The sequence below is a fragment of the Cydia pomonella genome, chromosome 1 (assembly GCF_033807575.1).
Source record: "Cydia pomonella isolate Wapato2018A chromosome 1, ilCydPomo1, whole genome shotgun sequence".
Taxonomy (NCBI): domain Eukaryota; kingdom Metazoa; phylum Arthropoda; class Insecta; order Lepidoptera; family Tortricidae; genus Cydia; species Cydia pomonella.
This window is the reverse complement of record NC_084703.1, coordinates 7748859-7773344: the sequence shown is the minus strand read 5'-3', so window position 1 is coordinate 7773344 and position 24486 is coordinate 7748859. Positions and strand designations below refer to the sequence as shown.

At 36.0% G+C, this 24486-nt stretch overlaps 2 protein-coding genes and 1 long non-coding RNA gene across 3 annotated transcripts in view; 2 read left to right on the top strand and 1 right to left on the bottom strand.

The window, feature by feature from the left end:
• The window catches only part of LOC133526760 (uncharacterized), a 41948-nt gene extending 40338 nt beyond the window's left edge, over positions 1 to 1610 (top strand). Inside the window, exon 5 of the mRNA XM_061863519.1 lies at positions 1317 to 1610. Within this exon, the coding sequence (XP_061719503.1) occupies positions 1317 to 1336 (20 nt within the window). The 3' untranslated portion in view covers positions 1337 to 1610. The remainder of the gene's footprint in view (positions 1 to 1316) is intronic.
• A 2351-nt stretch (positions 1611 to 3961) lies between these two features.
• The window catches only part of LOC133526944 (titin-like), a 137202-nt gene continuing 116677 nt past the window's right edge, over positions 3962 to 24486 (bottom strand). Inside the window, 15 exon segments of the mRNA XM_061863842.1 lie at positions 3962 to 4473; positions 4756 to 5061; positions 7063 to 7254; positions 9383 to 9487; positions 10239 to 10535; positions 10650 to 10952; positions 13178 to 13890; positions 13995 to 14136; positions 14302 to 14589; positions 14674 to 16050; positions 16415 to 17386; positions 17471 to 17623; positions 17721 to 17831; positions 18391 to 18435; positions 19389 to 21428. Coding sequence (XP_061719826.1) covers positions 4274 to 4473; positions 4756 to 5061; positions 7063 to 7254; positions 9383 to 9487; positions 10239 to 10535; positions 10650 to 10952; positions 13178 to 13890; positions 13995 to 14136; positions 14302 to 14589; positions 14674 to 16050; positions 16415 to 17386; positions 17471 to 17623; positions 17721 to 17831; positions 18391 to 18435; positions 19389 to 21428 — 7244 coding nt within the window. The 3' untranslated portion in view covers positions 3962 to 4273.
• LOC133528175 (uncharacterized) overlaps positions 5072 to 24486 on the top strand; it is a 123242-nt gene continuing 103827 nt past the window's right edge. The window contains exon 1 of the long non-coding RNA XR_009800967.1: positions 5072 to 6460. This is a non-coding gene — a long non-coding RNA (uncharacterized LOC133528175). The remainder of the gene's footprint in view (positions 6461 to 24486) is intronic.

Genomic DNA, 24486 nt, shown 5'->3' with positions numbered 1-24486 from the left:
TATTCATAAGGGTTTGCCAAATCTAACAAACCATTGATAATCCTTGGTCCCTATTCATCATCTTGACATTTCGGTTTGTTAGAAAACGGCACAATTTAATAGAGGTATGTAAGAGGTTGCTAAGTTAGATGAATAAGGGGGTAAGTCCAAAGTATCGCAACGTACTTACCTTTGGTGGAAATATGCACCTACCTATGTAAAAGTTTTTAAGCTCCAAGGCCCACGAATATTATTCTAGATATTAATGTAACCTCTACTTAACCCCTTCGTTTGGCAAACTCCAGCAGCGCACGCAGCGGAAATGTCTATTTGAAATGTATGCACCTAATTGACTACCAGAATGTGATTATTTTAATCAAATTCAAATTAGGCTGTTCTCTTAAGATCAGAGCTTCGTCACACTTCGACACTAACACATGTGTACAGTACTACAGTAAAGTGCAGAGATAACTGACCTCCTCTCAAAACAAATTTCTATGTAGGCATTCAGTTATCTCTGCAGCTTACTATACTTTTTGTACCCCGTTATCTGTTCCATTTCCCTAGCTACAATACTTGGTCTTCTATAGTTATTTATAAATATTTTTTTCCCTTCGGCCGCGTACGCAACCAGAGCTTCGTAACCAGATGCGATCGAAAACTATTTCTGCCTTGTACGAAACCGGTTGTGATCAAAAACTAATTCCGTCTTACTAGTTATCAGTTACGATCGAACACTTTTCTTTGTTGTACGAACCCTTCGACCGTTGATAAACTCAGCTAAGATTATATTTATACACCTTGTTATACAGTATAAGTACTGTACACGTTATATATCTAGTCAAAAATCAGAACACAAAAATTGTACCAGTTGATAATATTCAAATACTTTGTTGGCAAATACAATGTAACCTTGTTAAAAGACACTGGCTTAAGAGACATGGAGCACTGACATTCAGGATAAGAAATTATCATAAGTATCATGACAAAATATTTGAAAAAAAAACCTATAGCTAGATAGCCCAGACATTGGTTTCGTATAAGAACGAGAAGTGTTCGATCGTAACTGGTTACGGGTAAGACGAAATTAGTTTTTGATCGCAACCGATTTCGTACAAGGCAGAAATAGTTTTCGATCGCATCTGGTTACGAAGCTCTGGTTGCGTACGCGGCCGAAGGGATTTTTTTCAATCTTCCTTTTAATAATGATCAAAGAATGTTGCTGTATCGTTATTCCTCTTATCTTACCTACACTTATGATATACATTCTACTCTTTTTAAATCTTTTACGTTACTGGCCTTGTTCAATGACTATATCGTCTCCTATTTCCCCACAGGTCGCCGAAATCGCCAGTAAGCGTCAGCGGAGGCGTAATCTATTAGACTAATGTTTTCATTAATAAAGATGTTCGTTCGTTGGTTCTAATTTATGTAATAGTGCCAAAATAGATTGATACAGTTGATCAGCTATTTCTTACGACTTTCATTGGTATTAAACGAATTAGCTGCAATATAACAGTACAATCTGTATCTTAATATTTGAAGTGTAATATGGATATTCTAGTACCTATTCATTTTATTATCACTGATAAGTCTTTGATATTAAAATAAATAAATTAATAAGTACTTAATTTGTGTATTCTTTGTAATCATCTTTATAAATCTACCACAAACGTAAGTTACATCAATACCAAGTAGCTAACAAATCGGAACAAATAATTGTATTCTCTGGTTGAGTACACGCTCCCATATTTTGAGGGTGTGAGATGTTTATTTTATTCCTCGATAGTTTCCGCACTGGGTCACTTCTCCCTTGTTCTTGTAGAACGGCACTAGGAGTCTGTTTTTGCCAGGAGTCTGTTATCTCTGATGTTCTTAAAATGAGACAGAACAGCTTTGTTAGCCATTCGATACCCAGAGGTCCCAGAGTTTTCCACAATTCCGCCGGTATCTCGTCTGGCCCAACTGCCTTATTGTTTTTCATTTGTGATACTGCTTCCTGTACTTCGCCTATAGATGGATCTTTTACGGGACCCAGCACCCAGCACTGGTTCTAAAGGGGCGAGTTGTTCACTCGGAAATTCCTTATTCAGCCGTGATTCGTAGTACTCATATCATCATTTATTTATATCTGCATTTGCAGTTAAAAGTATGTCATTTTTATCTTTAATGTATTTGTTTATTTTTACGTCTAGGGTGGCGTTGTGCCTTTTCTTGGCAATTTTGAATATCTCTTTATCTTTTTTTTATACCATGACGGTGGCAAGCAATCATACGGCCCGCCTGATGGTAAGCAGTCACCGTAGCCTATGGACGCCTGCAACTCCAGAGGTGTTACGTACGCGTTGCCGACCCTTTAAAAATCTGTACACTCCTTTTTTGAAGAACCTTACCTCTGATTCTGATTTTGATTCTGATTTTATCTGATTTACTATTCTCTATTTTATTGTGTAAGTCCTCGCGCGACTTAGCCCTAGATTGAGCAACGGTACGCTTAGCAAGCAATTTTGCTTCTTTATATCTATTTTTGTCATCTTCATAGTTTGACTTCTGCCACTCTTTAAAAATCTGTTTCTTATTACGTATCTTTTCTTTCACATTTGTATTCCACCACGTGGGATCTTTTCCCGTACTGAAGCCACCTTTGGAAACACCCAGCAATTACGGAAGGTGGAGGTAAGGAAAGAAATCTCCATACACCAAAAAGTGTCATCAAAAAACCTTAAATAGGTGGCGCTACAATACCTAGAGTACTTGAACAAAAAATTAAATCATAGCGCACTTCACTCCGTTAATAACGCCTAGGTTCTTAGCTACTCTAGCGCTACTCTGGAGGTATTTGGAACTATTATTTATAGCTGATAGCGGGACACTTTTGCAACAGTTCTACCATAAGAGATTGCACTTCTTTTAATCCACACTCCATACCAGCAATGTTGTTGCTTGGGCTTTACAGAAAGTTTCAAAATTTTCCCACATTTCGTTTGACGACTTATACTATTATACTATTCTGCCCTAAGATTTGTAGATGGAAACAACCCTATTGTATCCCAATAAATTCTTTCGGATTATAAGAACATGTTAAACTACTTTTAGGGGACCTGTAATGACCATATTTTTGTAAATATTGAATTTAAAATATCTTTTAACATACGTCACGTGACCCAAGTCGAAACGACATTGAAGATTCTGATGACGTCACAACTCACGGTTTGACACTGGGCTATAACCGCGAAAATAGAAGTTCGTCATTGCGGGAATTTTTCTCTGTCATTCTAATTACGTCTTAGTAAGAGTAAAAGAAAAAGATCCCCACAATATACGATTTTCGGTTTTGCGGTAGGCCCCCCGTTGTCTGTTCCAAAGAGTAAAGTAAGTATATAGGTCTGTTCTCGCACAAAATTTAATACTCAAGCCGTAGCCATTTTGATGGTGGGCAATTAATTGAAGCTTCGATATCTGGATAATAAATACTTTATGATATATAATAACTCATTATTACAGAAAACATATTTTATTAGCTGGTTAAAAACCCACACGCACGCATACACAGCTTGCCCACCACCTAAATGGCTACGGCTTGAGTATCAAATTCTGCACTGAGAATAGATAACGGGAGGTCTTGGTGTTACGTGTGTATGTACCTATATAATTACTTTACTCTTTGGTATGTACATAGTTATGTGTCAAACTGTAAACTGTGACGTCATACAATTTTCAAAGAGCGTTTTAGGCGCGAAAGCATGGGTCAAAATATATTTTGTTAATTTAACATATTTAAAGCCGTTTTTAGGGTACAAGTTAAAATTAAGGGCAACGTTTGGTTAATATAGAACGTATTACAAGCGTTTCAAAAAATTGGAAACAACCCTATTCTGCCCTAAGATTTGTAGATGGAAACAACCCTATTAAATCTACCTAAGATAGGTAAGTAGTAATCAAGTAGTAATAGTAAAGCGACTTGAAGTAAATGAAACGCATGTTCATAATTGCACTTATATAATAAATAATATAATATTCAATTTCAAATAAAACCTGACGTAAATTCGAGCCTCATTCGAATTATCGAATAAATATTTTGCACCTATATTTAACACGTCTCCCAACGGTATCGGATGCGACTCGAACCGTGTCAGGTAATAAATTAAAATAAATATATAATTTAACCTTATCTAAAATAATTTATGTATTGCTACAAAAACTGTTATAAAATTATAAAAGGATGGACGCTTCTACTATCCGCGAACTATGTCGTTTTAAATATCACAGGTGCTGGTTTGGTGCGGTGTTGGTGTCACTTGAAGAGTTGTTTGGCGTAGTGCCATATTCTGAAGAAGTACTCGTCGCGGCGGAGCAGGGACCCGCGCGCGTAGGAGCGGATGTCGGCGTCCATGTTGTGTTCGCGCATCCATGAGGTTGTGGTCTGGGTGCTGAATGACGTGGGCTCGGTTGCTTCTGTGTGCTCGCCTAGCTCCTCGTCTCCGTGTGATTCTCCTGGAAATACAGTTTCGGCCTCGTCATTGCATTGCGAAATTAAGAATAAGATTCCGAATTTTTGATAAGTTAATTGAGAAAGAAAAGAAAAATAACCCATTTAGAATGGTGCACCGTAGGTTACCCGGTGGTAAGCTATGGATTGATTATTATTCTAACATAAGTAGGTAGCGACTCCGCTCAGCGACTGCCAACGGCATTTAAGTGTAGCTTTGGTGTCACTATACATTTCGTGGCACAGTTTGTGAATGTTACAGTAACGAAATAGGTAACTGAACCAACCTTCTCCAGGTAGGACCTTGAATGGCTCGTCAGATTCGAGTGGATCGCTGAGCCCTATCTCGTTCCTCGCGTATATCCTGATCATATACGTATGGTCCTCGCTCAAGTCCCTGATGTTGAACTTGAGCGTGTTCGCATCGACCTTGCCGACCTCCATCCACATAGTCTTGGTGATGTCACGGATGGCGATGTTGTAGCCCTGCAGGGGTGCACCTCCGTCCCATTCGGGCGTGCCCCATGACGTCATCACGATGTTGCTGCCAACCGTTCTGATCTCTAGCGGCGCCGTCGGCGGCGATGGCACAGCTGGGAAGGTTACATTTTATGTTAAGAGTAGGTATGGTAAGTAAAAGTATATTAGTTACATTACTATTAAACGAGCACAACTTCCTGCATTTTGCACACGACTTCCTATTATTGCAATTACCTTTGTGCAAAACACTTGCCTTTGCCATTTTTCTCTCTATATAACATGCAACTTTTTCTGTCACTCTCTCAAAAAAGTGCAGGACACTTTTTTAATGAATTTAGCTAAATATTTGATTGATTTTAGACAGGCTATTTATAATAAGTTAATAACTTAAAGTCAAACATTTACTAGGTATGCTATGTATTTAAAATTATATTGAAACACACCCAACTTGTCAGAAGAAAAAGGTGCGATGTTCAAATTTTCTATGGGAGGTCAACGCTTCGCGCCTATTTTTTTTTTAATTTGCCGCCTTTTCCTACTGACAAGGCAGCTATGCCAGAGTATATTATAATATAGTCAGTCAAACAAGTTTGTCATTAGAAAAAGGTGCGAATTTAATATTTTCTATGGGACGATAACCCTACGCATCTCCATTTTATAAAGCCGCTTTTTTCTTCTGTCGGAAATGGCTCGAAAGAATTATGGAAGGTGGAGGTAAGGAACGGAATCTCCATGTACCAAAAAGTGTCATCAAAAAACCTTAAATAGGTGGCGCTACAATATCTAGAATACTTGAAAAAAAATCAAATCATAGACAGCGCACTTTACTCCGTCAATAACGCCTAGGTTCTTAGCTACTTTAGCGCTACTCTGGAGAGATTTGGAACTATTATTTATAGCTGACAGCTGCTGTGGCAGCATGGTTCCATTTTTATCACTTGTCACTTTTGCGCTTACATACTAGTTAGTACGTGACAGCAATCCATATTAGCCATACAGCGACGGTATCATGGTTCCATTTTTATCACTTGTCACTATGCCCGTCACTTTCGCGCTTACATACTTGCTAGAACATGACAGGTATAGTGACAAATGATAAAGAGCCGACCATCTTAGCCCTACAGGACACTTTTCCAAAAGTTCTACGATAACAGATTTCACTCCTTTTAATTCCATACTCCATAGAGAGAATATATCAACGGCCGCGATAATCTATGATAGTTCTGAAAAGAGGTTTCATGACTTTTTGTTATCAGTTTGGAACCAAACGCAAGCTTACTGTCATGTATGTATGTAATGGCGGGAAAAAGTAAAAAGTCAGTTTTAATTTGACGTGTATACATAAATTCTATAAAATGGCAAATAAAGTGAAATTAATATCGACTTTAAATAAATAAGTAAAATATGGTGATTAAATTGCATTAATACGAAAAAGTTGTGTGATGTTTGACATTAGATAAATAGTGTATCTATTGTGCGAGCGATCGCCAATGGTCTTTGAGATCTTAAGAGGTAAGATAATATTATTAAATTGATATTCCTATCGGTATTATTGATGACCCAGCCAGAGGTTGTTTTGATATATCCATAGGCCGGCGACATTGAATTAATGAAAGATTGTTCAATAGGAAACATTTTGCGTTGAGTTTTGTTTGGTAGTATGAATGAAGCTATTTCAGCTTCAACACATTCAAATTACTAATGTTGTAAATGGGTATTTCTTAATAAAACGGGCCAATTAATATAGATTGAGATTAAACTGATATCTAAATGATGTATTTTGTTATCATGTATTTTCGCCCGTATTTGTCCGTATTTGAATTGGCGCAAGCGAGACACACAATAACTAAAGGACATAACTTAGATATAGTGTATGTTTGATTGAATTGGCTAAGTAAACTTTAAAGAATCTAATGCTACTGTATGGATAGATCATTATTTTATTTATTTATTAAGAATACTGTCAAACATATTAGTACTGAAAGACTAGGCTAACAAGCATTATAATAATAACTACCAACTCTTATGCCTACTTATATTGTTTGCTTATTGTGGAGTAGATTGCTGAAATAACAGTATCTATATTTTAAAACTATATTGATAGTGATACTTACTTGCATGCTTCTCCAAGTGTACCGTCTGTGACTCAGTAGCAGGACCAACTCCAATTGCATTCTCAGCTGATATCCTGAACACAATCTCCTTGTCCTTGATGTTTTCTATGCAGTGCTCGTACACTGAGCCACCAACGGTTATAACCTTGCTCCATAAGCTACCTTTCACAGTCTTGTATTCTATTATGTAATCTGAAATGAAAATGGTTATCAAACTCTGTTTATTATAAAGTTAGCCTGGGTGAATTAATGTTTAATCCTTTAATCCACTTGCACCAATCCTGGGTTAGCCACTAACTCGGAGTTAACCATTAACCAGTTCACCCTGAGTTAGTGGCTAACCCTGGGTGGCCCAAGTGTCCCTTAAAGAGCTTATTATTGGATATATTCTCTTTGAGTGTTGGCTTCATTGAGCCAGTAACTGCATTTGGATTACCTATGTCACAACCTGTGAGTTTTGTATGATCAATAATTAACTACATTTTTTTACTAAATTAAACTTGTCTACAATATAAACTTGAACGTATAAAAAAAAAACAAAAGTTAGTCACCGGGCGAGATTCGAACCCGTAACACTCGTTTCTAGCCGTCCGCGTCTTAACGCGCTGGACCAGACGGACAGTGGCCAGCAATACGAAATTAGCGACCATATTCTGCGTCGAAAGAAAAACGCATGAAAATTCGAAAACACGCGTTTTGCCAAACATAAGACTAATCTAGATTGATTGTACACCCCCAAAAACCCCCATATACCAAATTTCAGTGAGCCGTTTCCGAGATCACAGAAATATATATATATTTCTATTTGACGACCGGTTTGGCCTCGTGGGTAGTGACCCTGCCTATGAAGCCGATGGTCCCGGGTTCAAATCCTGGTAAGGGCATTTATTCGTGTGATGAGCATGGATATTTGTTCCTGAGTCATGGGTGTTTTCTATGTATTTAAGTATTTATAAATAATTATATATTATATATATCGTCGTCTAAGTACCCTCTACACAAGCCTTATTGAGCTTACTGTGGGACTTAGTCAATTTGTGTAATAATGTCCTATAATATTAATATTAAATATATATACAAGAATTGCTTGTTTCAAGGTATAAGATTTAGTTTATGAGACTGCTAGCTTAACAGTCCAGATGCGATTTATTTATTTAGTATACATTTTATTTTGACACTTGGAGAGACTTTACACCTCCAAATCTTATAAGTATTAGTACTCTGACATTGGGGACCTTTTAAATCTCCAGATTTAATGTATATTTAACCATAGAGACTAAACATCTCTATTGTATTGTAGTTATAAAAAATTTATTTTAAGATTATTATAATATTTATAATATAATTTTTACCCAGGTATTGGCTGTTGTATTTATGTATTTTTCATTTCACTATATATGATGTTACTATAAATGTTGTATTGACTTGTAAAAGAGCCCTTGAGGCCTACTTGCAGAAAAAAATTGAATTTTGATTTTTGATATTACTTATGTTTCAAATTAGTCTTCCATGTATCGCGATTAGGATTAAAATGACAATAATTAAATTTCATAAAAACAATATTTTTACAATTACGAAATGTCATGTATTTTTTATGGAACAGAATAAAATTAAAGAGTAAAGCCAATATTTATATTAATTTATGAAATGTAAAAAATTTGGATAAAATTATTGATTCATTGTAAAAACTGGAAAGGGACGAGTCAGAGATTTTGCATCTTTAAAGTGACATTATGAGAAAACTAAGTTAATTAACTGCCCACAAAGTAAGTGTAATAATACGAACATATTTTTTTAAAGTATGGATTTGCATCATGGACATCTTTAATACCTCTTAACTTCACCTCACCTCTTAATCACCAGGGGACATTCTTCAACAAATTTACTAAGTCCCACGGCAAGCCAATAAGGCTTGTGACAAATACTTAAAACAAATTTAAATACTTAGAAATCATCCATGACTCAGGAACAAATATCTGTGCTCATCATGCCCTTACCGCAATTCGAACCCAGTACCATCGGCTTCATAGGCAGGCTGTACACTAGGCCAGACCGGTCGTCCGGTCGGTTATGTACGATATTATATCCTTTGATATTTAGCTACCAATCGTTTTTCGATGAAAGAAAACATCGTGAGGAAATCTTAATCCCAACAAGGCCTAGTTTCCCGTCTGGGTTGGAAAGTCAGATAGTAGTCGCTTTCGTAAAAACTAGTGCCTATGCCGATTCTTGGGACTAGTTGCCAAGCGGATCCCATGAGCCGTAGCAAAAAACCAGGACAACAAGAGGAAGATGATGAAATTAGGCGCTATATACTTACTAGTTATGGCGCTTCCACCGTCGCTCTCCGGCGCAGCCCATTGTAGTGTGACAGACCTCGATGTGGCGTCCTTGATCACGAACTTTAGCGGCTGAGACGGCGGGGCTGTAAAACAACGTTAGGTTAAGAGGCTGTCAACACCCAATGTCCTTGAAATTGATGTTACTTAAACAGTTTTTTAAGAAAGACTATTTGTTTTAGTCAAGTAAGAAAAATATATGTTCATATTAATTATATATCAAAGACCGTGGTTGTACTCGATACATGATTGAACGAAATCGGCTCGATAGAAAATAATTACAAAGATTGGTCTTAAAATCACAATTTAACGGTTCTATGTCTTTATTGTTTTGACTTATGGGTCTGCAATTAAAATCACAATTTCAAAACATTTATATCTAAACCGTGGTTGAGTAAAATATTACACTAATAATCCACTTTTTTTATTTAAATATTTTTCTTATTATTCCCTTGCCAAGGCCCAGTAACATGCGACAGTGCTATCTCATTTACTCCGATAGAAATAGACAGTGTGCGCGCTTTAGGTATTGACAGCCTCTTAATACACAAAAGTTTGTGTAAAGTTGGTAATTTGCCCGCAAGAACGAAGGGGCAAAATTCGTTTTTTTCATACTCTGTAATGACGAGACGAAGCGGGATTTAGACCGTTAGTTTCGGATGTCTTTTCTTTTCCACGTTTTACCTACATTCGTAACATCAATACTGATTTTATTTAACATCATGCGTAATCAATAGACTAATAAGCTTTTATACTTTAATACAATTGTATTATCTATCAAGCATTCAGATTCTTAAGTAAGTTTTGAAAAATACGATGAGTATAAAAAACACTTACAACGTGTATGTCCTATCGTCACTCTCTCGTCTGACGTGTATGGTAGGCTGCTACCAATCTCGTTTCTTGCACATATTCTAAACTCATAAGTAACGTTGACGGCCAACTTTTCAATTTTGGCCGTCGTTTTGGTCACTGTAGCGACCTTCTTCCACTTCTTGCCTTCTTGCTTGATTTCCACGCTGTAATCGAGGATTGGAGAGCCGCCATTCTTTTCAGACGGGTACCAGGTTATTGTCAGAGAATCACTGCTGATGCCGTAGATGCCGAGGGGTCCCAGAGGTGGTGATGGTACATCTAAAACATTGACATTGGTTAGTAGTAGTAAAGGTATATTATTACTTACATTAGCCATATAACCGGGTCACTGACTGTTTCTATTTACTTGAAACCAGTTACTTATGTACATACCTAAAGCGTGTTTGATGACTATAGGTTCGCTCTCTAATGCTTCAGAGTATCCAATCGGGTTCTGGGCCATCACTCGGAACATATACTCGCAGTTCTCGTTCAGTCGCTGTATGCAGTATGTTTCTACGGTCTTATCGACGTCTGCCACCTTCACCCACTCGTTTGTGTCCGGCTCGTGTTTTTCAATGGCGTATTTAGTCAGTTCTAAACCACCGTCATCGACGGGAGGCTTCCATTCAATAGTTACAGACTCGCGACTGATCTCTCGCATGATCACAGGACCCTCAGGCTTGCTAGGTTTATCTGCAAGAATATTAGTTGATGATTAGATTTAATTAAAATGCTCCTTTTTTTAACAGACTTGAGTGCGAGTTTAAAAAAACGCAACGTGTTTGCGACGTGAGTATACTTAGTATGCTGCAAGCATGCTTAATACGAATGATCTAAATTCATTTGAGCTCGATCTGACACACATCATTTACACTGATTTTGACATAACAAATCATGAGGATGCTAATGCAAAGTGGGTGCAGAGTTAGCTTAGTCGGATGACTACATTTTCTTTCCACAGTACTTTTGTCACGTTAGTAATGACAGATATACTGACTCGAACGAGTTCATGGGTTGCTTTTCCAAACCCATTTCCCAAAAAAAAGTTTGGCAAAAAAACTTATCCCAATTTTAGACTCGCTTTTTTGGCAAGTTATTGTTTAGAAAATAATTACATATGAAGAGTTTCTATTTACCAAATATTATTTAATCAAATGTATCATTATTCATTAGGCATAACTTACATTTCGCAAAATCTATTTACATCTCAATAGAGAGCTATAGTATTTATATTCTTTTGTCTTTCATTGCGTGTATTTTTATTTTTGCTTTCAATTGAAATATGCAATACCAACCTTGGTTATTTTCATGAATTTGGTATTATATTTACGTATTAATCTTAATTTTACGCGAAAGAATGGAATTTGCTGAACCATATATTATATTAACGGCACCAATTGAATAAATAAATATTATAGGATATAATTACACAAATTGACTAAGTCCCTCAGTAAGCCCAATCAAATAAATGAGACATTTAAGAAAACATTTGGAGTATTTCTGATATTTCAGCGACACCTGTAAAATATCTACCACTTTATGTGTTAAAAGTTCAATGTCCTATTCATCCTTTATTTTTTCTACGTATTTAATGAAAGAGGCTGTAATTGGTTTCAATGTTATTAATAAATTAAACTATGATTATTTGCACCAGTAATGGATGTATAGCACCATTCATTTTTAAATTAACAAGTATCAATAAAAAATTAAACGTAAGTAGGCCTATTGTTCTTGTTTGTGGTAAAATATTGCCAGCGTTTCAAAACTGATGGTAAATATTTATATTACAGGATTTTTCTATACCATCCCATTACTGGTGCCAGTCCCATCATAGGGGTGTTTATATAACCGTTAAAAGAGTATCTCTAAGAAACTTTTTAGAATTACATATATTTATAACCAAATAAAAAATCAGTAATTAAGATTCAGTAAATAATTCAATGTAGTGTGACTGGTAAACTTTTCTGTATCTTAGTTAGGATGCGAGTTAGGAAGACTGAATTAAGTAAGGTGTGTAAAGTGTTTTAAGCACTTAGACATGTTAAATACACACCTTACTTTATTATGTCGTCGTAATTGGCATCCTAACTAGGATCTTAAATAATCGCTTTTGATTAATGCAGTTACTATACGCGGTTACGCCTTTACGATTTGGTATTATGAATTAAGTGAGAAATCTCCAATCGTAATGGTGTAACCGCGGTTAGTAAGTAGTAAGAGTCTGACTCCACTAACTAGAAACATTTTTTTAGGACCCTGCTTAGGGCCAATACAAGCGGACTGCAACCCGACTGCAATTTATATGGGAACCGCACGCTGACTGTAGCTGTACTGTTAGCTGGATTTAAGAATTATGAATACTTATAATGTATTATTTCCAGTCAGAATCACGAGCTCTTCCGACCCTAATAATACGACAAATAAAGTCATGGTTATGGTCATAGAAGACAAAAAAATGAGTCAGTTTTTTCCAGGTAAAAATGAAAAAAAAATCGTGAATCTGAGTAAAAATGATATAAAAAATTTAGACAATTGCCAATTTGTGACAATTTGATTAAAATCTTTTTGGAATGTAAGTTTTGCCATTAAAAATGTTAGCTAAATAAGTTTTTGTATTAGTAAAATTTGACAAAGTAAAATGATGGCAAATAATAATTTGATCATACAAATTAATTGAGATGTGTAAACTTGCCAAAGATTCATTTGGGAAATAAACTATTGCGATATGTTTATTGGGAAGTGAAATTTGGCGAAAAGTATTTGGGCCAAACGAAAGTACACCGGTACTAACACTACATCCCTGCAACGTTTCATTGGTTGAAGAATTAGTGGCGGTATCCATACAACAAACCCCCATATTATGACTAAATAAACACCCAAATTTAATAATCGAATAAAATCTAATATAAAAAGCTTACCGTAAACTTTAAGCGATAGTTCTATTGAATTACTGCCCGCTTTGTTTTGCGCTTCCACAGTATATTTGCTTGAATATGATCGATCCAGTTTACGTATCCTTATAGTGCTCGTTGTCTCTGTTGTAATTATTTCCAACTCTTTGCTGCTTTCTATTCTGGTTCCGTTTCTATACCATATTATGTTAGGCTTCGGTATACCTTCGAAAGTAGCAGTTACAGACCAGTCTTCGTCAACTTTATGCCTTTGGTTTATATCTTTTTCGGGTACAATTATGATTGGTTTTTGTTGAATTTCTAGCATACACGTTGTTTCTACTTCACCAAGTTCGTTGGAAGCAGTACATTTGTACTGTCCTTCCGAATTTGCTGTGGAAGTGACAGCAAGGGTCGCTACTCTGTTGTCATAACTAGTTTTAGCAGTTTTAAGCTTGTTACCATCCTTAGACCATGCAACCTTAGGCTGTGGAATGCCTCCGAAAATACACGATAATTCAACATCTTCATTAGGTCCTATGATAATATCCTTTAGTGGTTTCTCCACAGAAGGTGGTTGTTTCTTGGCCACCTCTTCAACCACTACATATTCTGATATATCTGAGGCTTCGCTAACGCCTACTTCGTTGACTGCAAATATCCTAAACCTATATGATGATTTAGTCTTTAGGTTATCTACACAATGTTGAGTTTTTGTGATATTTTCAATGGATGTCCATCTGTAATGTTAATGAAAATAGTAATTAATACTAGTACATGTTTATTGCACAAATGGTATTAGTCTAACAAGACTATAGGCTAACAAGAGCAAATTTAAACTTACTCCGTAGTATTTATCTCCTGGAATTCAACTATGTAACATATTATTACGGAGTTTCCATTATTTTCCGGCTCATTCCAACAGATGTTTATTGATGTTCCATCTGTTTCTAATGGTGTGGGTTTTCCTGGCGGCGATGCAATATCTACAAGAAAACACATTTTATAGTAGATAAATTTATTTCATAATTGGTGTTTTGTTTGTTATTGAAATATTACAATTTCGTTCGATACACAATCGATAAATATAGATATTTTCTGAATAAATATAACGAAAGGTTAAAAATATTGCAATAATAATAATTACTTACCCATTACAACTACGGTTAGTTCGACTTCGGCTTCACCACAGTTGTTGACAAGACGGAGCTTGTATGTTCCAGCATCAGTATTTTCAACTTTTTTAATTGTAAGACTGGCACTTTCAGAATCAATTGATGGTTTTGTATGCTTCGTTTTCTTAATTATCTTAGAATTGACAACCCATTCATCGATCGGTTGTGGTAGACCTTCATACTGGACTAATAAGGTTACGTCGCCACCCCGCTTTATTTTGTATTCACTCTCGAAGTTAAGGATTTTAGGTGGAGATTCGATAACTGGAAGAAATACACGTTTTAATTTAATTATATTCAGTTACTTACACTTTAAAAGCAGAGTCCTGATAAAATGATTGTATTTACCTTCAACTTTTAATTTGGTGGAACATTTTGCGTCAAGTAGAGACACAGTATATTCGGTTTGATCTTCTTCAGTACATTTCCTAATTATGAGAGTACGTTTGTTAACATCGGATATTAGGGTAAACTTTTCTGTATCCTCTATGATGGTTTTCTTTTTATACCAGGTGACATCGTAATTTTCATCCGGTATTTCAACTGTCAAGTACGCGTCAGTGTTTGCAGGAACTGTGATTACTTCCGGAAGACGTAGAGTGAAGTCTACCGAAGGTTCTTCAACAACAAGTTTAGCAGAGCATCTGTCACTTCCAACTTCGCAAGCATATTCCCCCGAATCGTCATCGTCACAATCGTATATTTTTAATTTTTGCTTCTTACCATCGATTGTAAGCTGCATATGGTTAGAGAACTGAATCTCTTCTCCATCTTTAAACCATTGCACTAAGGCGTCGCCTTTCGTAAGCTCGATTTCAAATGTGGCTTTGTTTCCTTTGTTAACTTTTTGGTCTTGGAGACGTGAAATTATTTCTGGTGGTAATTCTACTACTGTTACTTCCGCAGTACACATATCGTCACGAAGAATGCAAGTATATTCACCTTCGTCGTGAACTGAAGTGTTTCGTATAAGCAGTTTCCGGACATTCCCGCGCTTCTCTAGTTCATATTTATTCTTCTTAGGCTTAATTTTTTCACCATCTCTTTCCCAAATAACATCTGCTGTCTCAGAATTTATTTCAACCTCTAAAATAGCCACATCTTTCTCTTTTACTTCAAAGTCTTGCAGCCTGCGTGTAAATTCTGGAATAGTTTCATATACTTGAAGTTTTGCACTGGTTTCTTGGTCTTTTACTATGCATTTAATAACACCTTTATCTGTCAATTTAGTCTTTTTAATACGCAATTTATGGGTACGACCCTCTTGTATTATTTCTCTATGATCCATTCCGCTTAGTTCTTTATCATTATGATACCATTTTGTTGACACTGTATGAGAAGTTTGACATTCTAAAATTATAGTCTTTCCTTCTTCAGTTTCATAGGTTTTTCTTAATTTCTTCACAAAAGTGACCTTTTCTACATCAATAGTAACCCGTGCTCCATGTGATGCTTTCCCAGCACTGTTTGATGCTACACATTTGTAATCTCCGGAGTCTATTTCGGAATCTACATTGGCGATCACTAATTCAATATTCTCACCATCGAACTTTTGAGTTACTGTTTCCGAAGGAGTGATGATTTTATTATTTCTATACCACGTAATCGAAGGAACTGGATTGCCAGTGACTTTAGCAGAAAGTTTAATAGTACCGTTTTCCTTGACTGTAATTTCCTGGAACCGGTTAATAAATAACGGTGGCTCTGCGTTTTCTTCTGTCGGTTCTAAAGAAAAAACAAAAAAATTTAAAATTTACAAACGTACCTAACTACGTATTATGCCTTACATGATGCATTTTGGAAGAGAACTCATACTCTTCAAACTGCTGGATCGATTTTTATCAAACATAGCTAAGAACCACCGCAAGGCTTTCACGTAAAAAAAAACACATCAAAATCGGTCCATCCGTTTGAGAGCTACGATGTCACACACAGACAAACAAACATTGGCATCAAACATATCAGAACCCTCTTTTTGCGTCTAGGGTTAAGAGGGTTAAAAATGTTAATTTGCATGTTACATTTCCTAAATTCTTGTAATTCAAATAATAAGTAATCTTGTAATAAACCAAATCACATGTATAAATACCTTCAATAGTGATAACGGCGCTTGTTTCAGCAGTGCCTTCACTATTGATAGCCTTGAGTGTATACACGCCGTCATCCTTTCCTTTTCGAGGTTTAATTATTGTTACAGTGTGAGTCTCGCCATCCGATTTAGTAGGTAGAGACGGTATTGGTTTATTGTTTCTATGCCATGATACAGTAGGTTGAGGGTTACCAACGACTTGAGCAGAAAGAACTACACTTTCACCTTCTCTTATTGTTAAGCTTTTCAATGGTTCTATAACCTGCGGTTTCTCTTTCTGGCCCGTTTTTATTTTAAGAACGATCGGCAGACTGGCTTCGCCTTCTCTATTAACTGCTAGTACTGTGTAAGTCCCTTCTTGCAATTTCTTGACATTAGATATTTTTAGAACACTACAGTACATGTGCATGTCGGACTCGGTAGCTATAGAAATATTTTCATCAGGCACAATTTCTTCTCCTTTAAAGAACCACGCTATATCTGGTTCTGGAATAGCAACTAGTCTGCATTCTAGGAAGATCTGTGAGCCTTCGTTGACATATTGAGCCTTTGGTTTTTTAGAGAAAGTTGGTGGTATACCTTCTAAAATATCAGCCAAAGATGATTCCCTCGATAGACTTTTTCTGGATAAAATTGTCATTTCCGATCCATGATCTGAGAGAGGAGCTTCAACTATGAGTTCAGTAGTACTTGACGCAAAGCCTGCAGCATTTTTAGCCACACAGGTAAATGTTCCTGCGTCTTCAGGGAAAACTTCCCTAATAACCAGAGTGGCGACATTGTCATCATCGTAGTACATTTGAAAATCTTGAGATGGTTTAATGATAGCCGTTTGTCTGAACCACGTAATCTGTGGTCGCGGAAATCCTTCCACTTGGCATTCAAATTGCACAGTTGAACCATCTGGAGTGTGTTTTGGACGCAATTTCTCTACGAATATAGGAGCTATGGCTTGTTCCTCGGGTGTAGGTTCTGAAAACAATAATAATGAAAAGTTAAGTACCGAATAAACTCCTGCAACAACTTATTAATTCAATTAATTGTATCAAATCTCACTTTCAAATACTGGCAGCTTGTCAATCTTCTCATTCAATTTCTTTTGCAGGTACAAAGTATAGTTTTCTTCATCCATTAAATACTGTGCAGGAACAAAACCTTTTTCTTCAGTGAGGTGTTTGCAGACAAACCACCAGTCCTGGTTTGTTGTTTCTGTGTGAAAAATAATATTCAATGTATTATTGATGTATGAAAATATCAGAAATATACACACTGTAAAACTGTAAAATTTTTGAGTTACGAAGCTCACCTAGTATATATAAACGTTCGCCTTCGACAAGGTTGATAGCCTCATCTGTTTCTGCTACATACGAGTATACCGCAAAGACAGTGTCGCCACTTCGCACATCGAGTGGAGTGTCTGGAAAAGCAAAAACATATCAGCACTTTCATTATACTTAGGTCACACAAGTGCAAATTGCGTGGTGGGGAAACTAAAACATCGCGCTTTACAGTGCAAAAATTATAATCATTCATGACCTCAAGTTTTTATACTATTTTACATTTGTCAACCGTCGTAATTAGATTTTTTTTTGTATTTCACTTTCACCACTTACAGTACCAATTAATAAATAAAGACAAGTTTTACGAGATGATGATCGTATCAACTCGCCATTTATCAACCAATACTACAATCTAACCATACGGAAAGGATTGCAATGGGTAGGAGTAGGACAGCTAACCGGACGGTCTAGTCTGCGACTTATTTTTTAACAAAGGCAGGATTACACTAAGATAAGTTTGTAACGATTTTGATAGTACACGCAGTGCAAGTGTTATTTATGCGTCATAATTTCATAGAAAATTAGACGTTTAAAATAACACTCAGTTACTCGTTTAGACGATTTTTTTGTATTAGTTTACCTAGGACGCTATAAGAGAGGAAATTAGTTAATATTTTATTATCAAAGGTATCTTACCTGGGAAATCGATTTCCCTTGAAATTTTCATTGAAGCCTCTGCTTCTGTAATTGATAAAATGATATATTTTATATAAGTAAGACACAGTGCAACACATCAATTAGTTATAGCAAAAAGCTGAAGAGGTAAACCTAAATTACACTTTTTCATAGTTAATTCTAGTGGTTATTAGTACAGCAGATGGTTTTTAATTTTTAAAAGCTTGTTCTGATAATTTGGTGTTTATTTAGTTGAATATCAGCCATTTTATTTAATATGGGTGACGTTTTTATTTGTATTTTTTAACGATGAATTTTTAAACAATGATATATTTAGATGTAAACATAACTTTTTTATGGAAAAATACAAAAACACTTAATAACATCATGAATTAAGGAACATGCATTAAAAAAGCGACTCACTACTATTACTGTGGAATGATCCATATTCTGGTGGTTTTATTCAGTTTCTCATTTTGCATTGAATGGGTTGTTTGACTAATTATTCAAATCTGTTTCGTTTTTCGAACTGTTAAAACGATTTGCCACTATGACATTTATATTAAATACTAGCAAATGACGTCACGGCCAAGTTAACAATTTTTATAGTTAAAAAATATTTATAAAATATAAATGGTGTCTAAAAATGACTGCTGTCTACTTTTCTGTATTAATCTTCTGTAGCGTCAGCACGGTCGCATTTTTATCGCCTGTCACCATGCGATGCCTATCACGTTCTAACAAGTGTGTAAGTGCGAAAGTGACAGGCGATAAAAATGGAACTATGCTGCTACCGCTGGTGCTGTATTTCATGCATGGTGTGAAATAATTCATACGGTCAACCTTCCTTTAAGCTTGATACACTACACTTATGCAAATCCAAGCTTTGGAAAATATTAAGAAATAGCAATAATACTTTATTAATTTAATTTATTTGTATGACAATCAGTGCACTAGCATAAAAGCTCATTATGTAATTCAGGTCAGCAGCCCTTGTAAAACAAATACGCTTTCTTTACCTTGCAGTTGCGATGGTTTCCTAGGCTTTCGTTTAGCTAAAATTGTTAACTGTTCTTCCTCAAATTCAATTTCATTCATTCTTTTTGGCTTAAGTTCGACGCTTAATTCTTCTACCTCGCTGACTTCATATGTAGGTTTCTTAGGTTTACGTTTGATAAACATTTGTACATTTTCTTCAGATTCGACATCGCTAAGTATAATTTCTTCTGCCTGACTGTCATCTTCGATTTCTTGAGTTAGCTGTATAGAATGCTCGTCAGCTGCTTCAGACACCACCACTTTTTTCTTTGGTTTCAGTTTTATCTTACTCGACAAAGACAACTCTTCCGTCGAAAACTGTTCTACTTGCGGTTTTACGTCAAAGGTAACTTCTTCCTGGTCATCAATTACATATTTAGGTTTTCTTTCCAGTTTTATGTTAACGTCTTCTATAATTTCTGATCTATCAATGGACTTTGGTTTAGTCATCGTTACGCTGATATCTTCTGCAGTTTCAGTAACAGGCTTCTTTGGCTTCTTTTTCATTGGCATCATTACGTTCGCTGTTTCATCCTCCTTTTCGTCGTCACTTTCTATTATTTCAACAATTTCTGGGCCGTCCTCTTCTTCGTAGAACTTAATTGAAGCTTCTCCAGCTTCTTCGCTAAAGGTTGGCTGTCTTTGTGGCTTTAATTTTACTTTACTTGACATAGAAATTTCCTCCTCAGCGTATGAATCTAATTGAATATTGAACTCTTGTTCGACGTCTTCCTTTGTTTTAGTTGATTTAGGCCTAAATGTAACTGTTTCTGGTTCTGTTATTTCAGGCAATGTCACGGAGGGCTTCCTTGTTGGTTTCAATTTCTTTTTAATAGTAACTTCATCGACAATTTCTTCGTGTATCTTGATGCTCGGGCGCCTGTTTATAGTGAATTCAGCATGCTCATCTTTTGGTTCCTCAACAGAAATATCATCCTCCTCTTGTACGCTTTGCTTTACGGCTTCTACTATATCTTCCCGGCCAAAACTGGGCTTTTCAAGTTCAGTTTTTACAACCTCTGGTAACTTAGGTTGTTTAATGGGTTTTTTCTTAATTTTAGCAGCCTCTTGTACGTTTCTCGATAGTATTCCGTTCTGACGGACACTGCCTAAAAAGCTTATGATGGGTTCAATAATATCTGGGGGCCAATCTGTCACGTATCTTATACGACTCTTTAGTTGGAACTTAGGAAGAGATACGTTAGCGCTATCTTTTTTGGGTTTCGTGATAGTTTTCTTAAGCTTGATTTGGTTAAACTGAGGTGCATCAACACTTTCAGCATGCTGTGGTTTATCTATCTCAAGTACTTTCCTTTCAATTTTTTGTGGAATAAGTTTTGGTTTAGGTTTCTTTGGTTTTTCTGCATTATCTGGTTTTGGCACTTCCTTTTCTTTCTGATCTTTGGAGGTTTCCATATGCTCTATTCCTTTTTCTTTAGGTGTCTCTTTTGGTATTTCCTGTATTTCTTCGGGAATATCTTTATTTGAGGAGAATTCGAATACTTCTGGCTTTTCTAAATCAGGTTTTTCAGCATCAATTCTCTTAAGATTCAGAGGTTTTTTCTTAATTTTAGCTGCTTCTTTAATGTTTCTCGACAGCTCTCCATTTTGTCGGATACTGTTCAAGTAACTGATTATTGGCTGCAATTCTTCAGGTGGCCAGTCGGTTATGTGTTTAATTCGACTTTTTAATTGGAATTTAGGTAAAGTTACTGCTGACTGTTCAACTTTAGGTTTCTGTACAGGTTTTTTCAACTTTAATTTTGCGAATTGTGGTCCTTCTACTTGTTCAGCAAACTGAGCTTTATTAACATCCAACGATACCCTTTCAATTTTTAATGGTGTCAATTTTTTCTTAAGTGGTGTGGGTTGTTTTACGTCCCCGTTTTGTGCTATAACTTCATTTTCTTTATCTGGTTTTTCATCTACCGGCTTGCTTGGAATCGGTTCTGTCTTATCTTTCTTCTTTGGCTTCTTAGTCTTCTTTTCTTCCACTGAACTGGGACCTACAGGCTCAAGATCTGTGGATTCAAATCACAATCTTTTAGTATCTAAATTAAACCTTTGAACATGTTTATGTATGTATGACTAAGACTACATAACTTGTTCGGGTCTCTAGGGAGGTGCGCTGGAGTTTGCGAGCATGACATAAACCCTAGCTAGTAGCTAAATATTCAGACATATTTCAAAATGAGATACAACGCTGTCAACTTGTTGTTACTAACTTAACTGGATTACGACTTATGCTTCATACTGTAAACAAAACATTATCTCTTTAATGATAAGATAACATTTTGATGGTTTCTTATAGGTCGAAGTTGTAGCTCATCAAATAAGACGTTTCGTGAATCATTCCTTTGGCAGGATTGATCCTTAAAACCCAAGGATGGATTTCAGAAGTGGTGCCACCTAGATTTTTATGCAGGTAGGGGGTTTTCAGCGTCGGCGACGTCTGAGATTAATAATTGTTTAAGCTTAGATTCTACGTAAGTCAAGTTCAGTTTCATTTTCAACTAAATCAAAAATGTTGACGTACATAGATTTTATCTTAATCGGTTCAGCAGTTATCAAACTTCCTGCCTTTTTACAGTTTTAAGGGATATTTTTCGGATGAAAACTATCCTATGTACTTCCCCGGGATTCAAACTATCTCTATACCAAATTTCATCAATATCGGTTCAGTGGTTATTGATGCCCAATACTAACTTCTCCCTCCCTTTTCACACCTTTAAGGGATAATCTAGCCTTATTCTGTTACACAGTGAATTTTATTGTACCAAATATCAAATATCAAACATTTATTCAGCAAATAGGCCACAGGGGCACTTTTACATGTCCATTTTTACAAACAATAAATTAAAAAAAAAAAACAATTACAAATATCGAATCTATGAAATAATAAATACTTTATTAGAGATGTATACTGTCTCTAAATGTCAAATTACACATAAAAAACTATGATAAAAAAATAAAACCATAAAATACTAAAATTCTTTAGAGATGTATAAGTCTCTAAGTGTCAGAGATAAAATATAAAAATATATATTAAATTATCCTTGGAGATGTAGAGGGTCGCCAAGGCTTGAATTCTTATATAAATAATTAAAAGACAAAAAAATTAAAACAGACAAGAACCGAATGAAGTGTCTCACGTTAATGTCACTCAAAAGTAAAGTTACATACTTTAACATAACCTGTACCCCGTGTAAGCTTAAACAGACCGGTCTCCACAAACAGCACCCGTTCACGAGTATGACGTGTATCTCAGCCATCGCCTCCCTCAACCTTCATTCGGGAAAGTGGCGACCCGATCAACGACGCCACCGTAAGTAAAGACTTTTAAGCGAGCATGACATGTTCAAGCTGCCGGGTTGTATTAATATAAATATAATAAAAAAAAATGTGAGATACAACATTTGTGCTTGTAAGTTACATTAAAGACGGCATAGCGCCACATAAACGCGACTACATATTATTCATAAGGAGTGCCTACCTATAAAACTAAATTATAAATTTAAATTGACTTAGAGATGTACAGGTCTCTAAGTGTCCAAATCATTAAAATAGGTATTAAAATAAAATGAAATTTAAAATAAAATAAAATTTAAAATAAAATAAAATCTTAGAGGTGTATAAGGTCTCTAAGTGTCCAAAACTAAAATAATACAATCAAACGAGAACATGATGTTCTCTTGTGTCAGTTCTACTGGACGCTAGTATGGTTATTTCACAGGAAGAAAACGAAAACACTATTACTGACATTTTTATCATACTATCAAGATCAAGCTACTGGCTTAAAGGCATCCTTATCATCTATGAAATCATTCACAGCATAATACGCCTTACTTAACAAAGAGCTCTTAACGTGTGACTTAAATTTGTTAAGAGGCAAATTCACTATATCAGTGGGAACTTTGTTATAAAAACGTGTACAGTTCCCGACGAAAGACGTACTAACCTTACGGAGGCGGTGGGCGGGCACAGCAAGTTTATGCTTGTTTCTAGTGTTATAGTTATGGATATCACTGTTAAGCTTGAATTCGTTAATGTTTTTCCGAACATACATAATATTCTCAAGTATGTATTGAGATGCAACGGTAAGAATGCTTGCATCTTTAAATTTCTCTCTTAGGGATACTCGAGCGCCCAGTCCATAGATGGAACGTACAGCTCGCTTTTGCAGTACAAATATTGTCTGAATGTCTGCCGCTTTTCCCCACAACAGAATTCCATACGACATAACACTATGGAAGTAACTAAAGTATACCAGCCTGGCCGTCTCTACGTTTGTTAGCTGTCCGATTCTCCTCACTGCATAGGCTGCTGAACTAAGTTTGCCGGCTAAAGTGGCTATATGTGCATGCCATTGCAGTTTTGAGTCTAAAGTGACTCCCAGGAAAACAGTTCGATCTTCAAATTCCAGCGTATCACCTTTTATTTTAATCTTGCTGTTATTTACCTGCTTGACGTTAGGTAGCGTAAATTTGATGCATTTGGTTTTCTTTGCGTTCAAAAGCAAATTGTTTGCCGTAAACCAGTTTAATACGGTAGATAGCGCGTCATTAATGCTCTCGAATCTATTTTCCTTTCTGTTCACTTTAAATATAAGGGAAGTGTCATCTGCAAACAACACTATATCATGTCTTTCTTGCACAACTTTTGGTAGGTCATTGATGTATACCAAAAACAGGAAGGGACCAAGAATTGAACCTTGCGGCACTCCGAGGGCTACCGGGGACCCAGCCGATTGAGTTCCATTAATAACTACTCGCTGAGTTCTATTCGAAAGGTACGATGAGACAAGGTCAAGGGCACTAGCTTTTATCCCATAGTGGCTTAATTTTCTCTTTAAATTTTCGTGATCAACGCAATCAAATGCCTTCGACAGATCACAGAAAATTCCAATAGCATCTTGAGCTTTTTCCCAAGCGTCAAAGATGTGTTTTAGAAGTACCACACCGGCGTCAGTAGTTGATCGACCTCTGGTAAAACCAAATTGATTGCTATCAAGCAGTTTATTTCTGTTGAAATGTGACAATAGTTGATTTAGAATAAGTTTCTCGAACACTTTGCTTAATG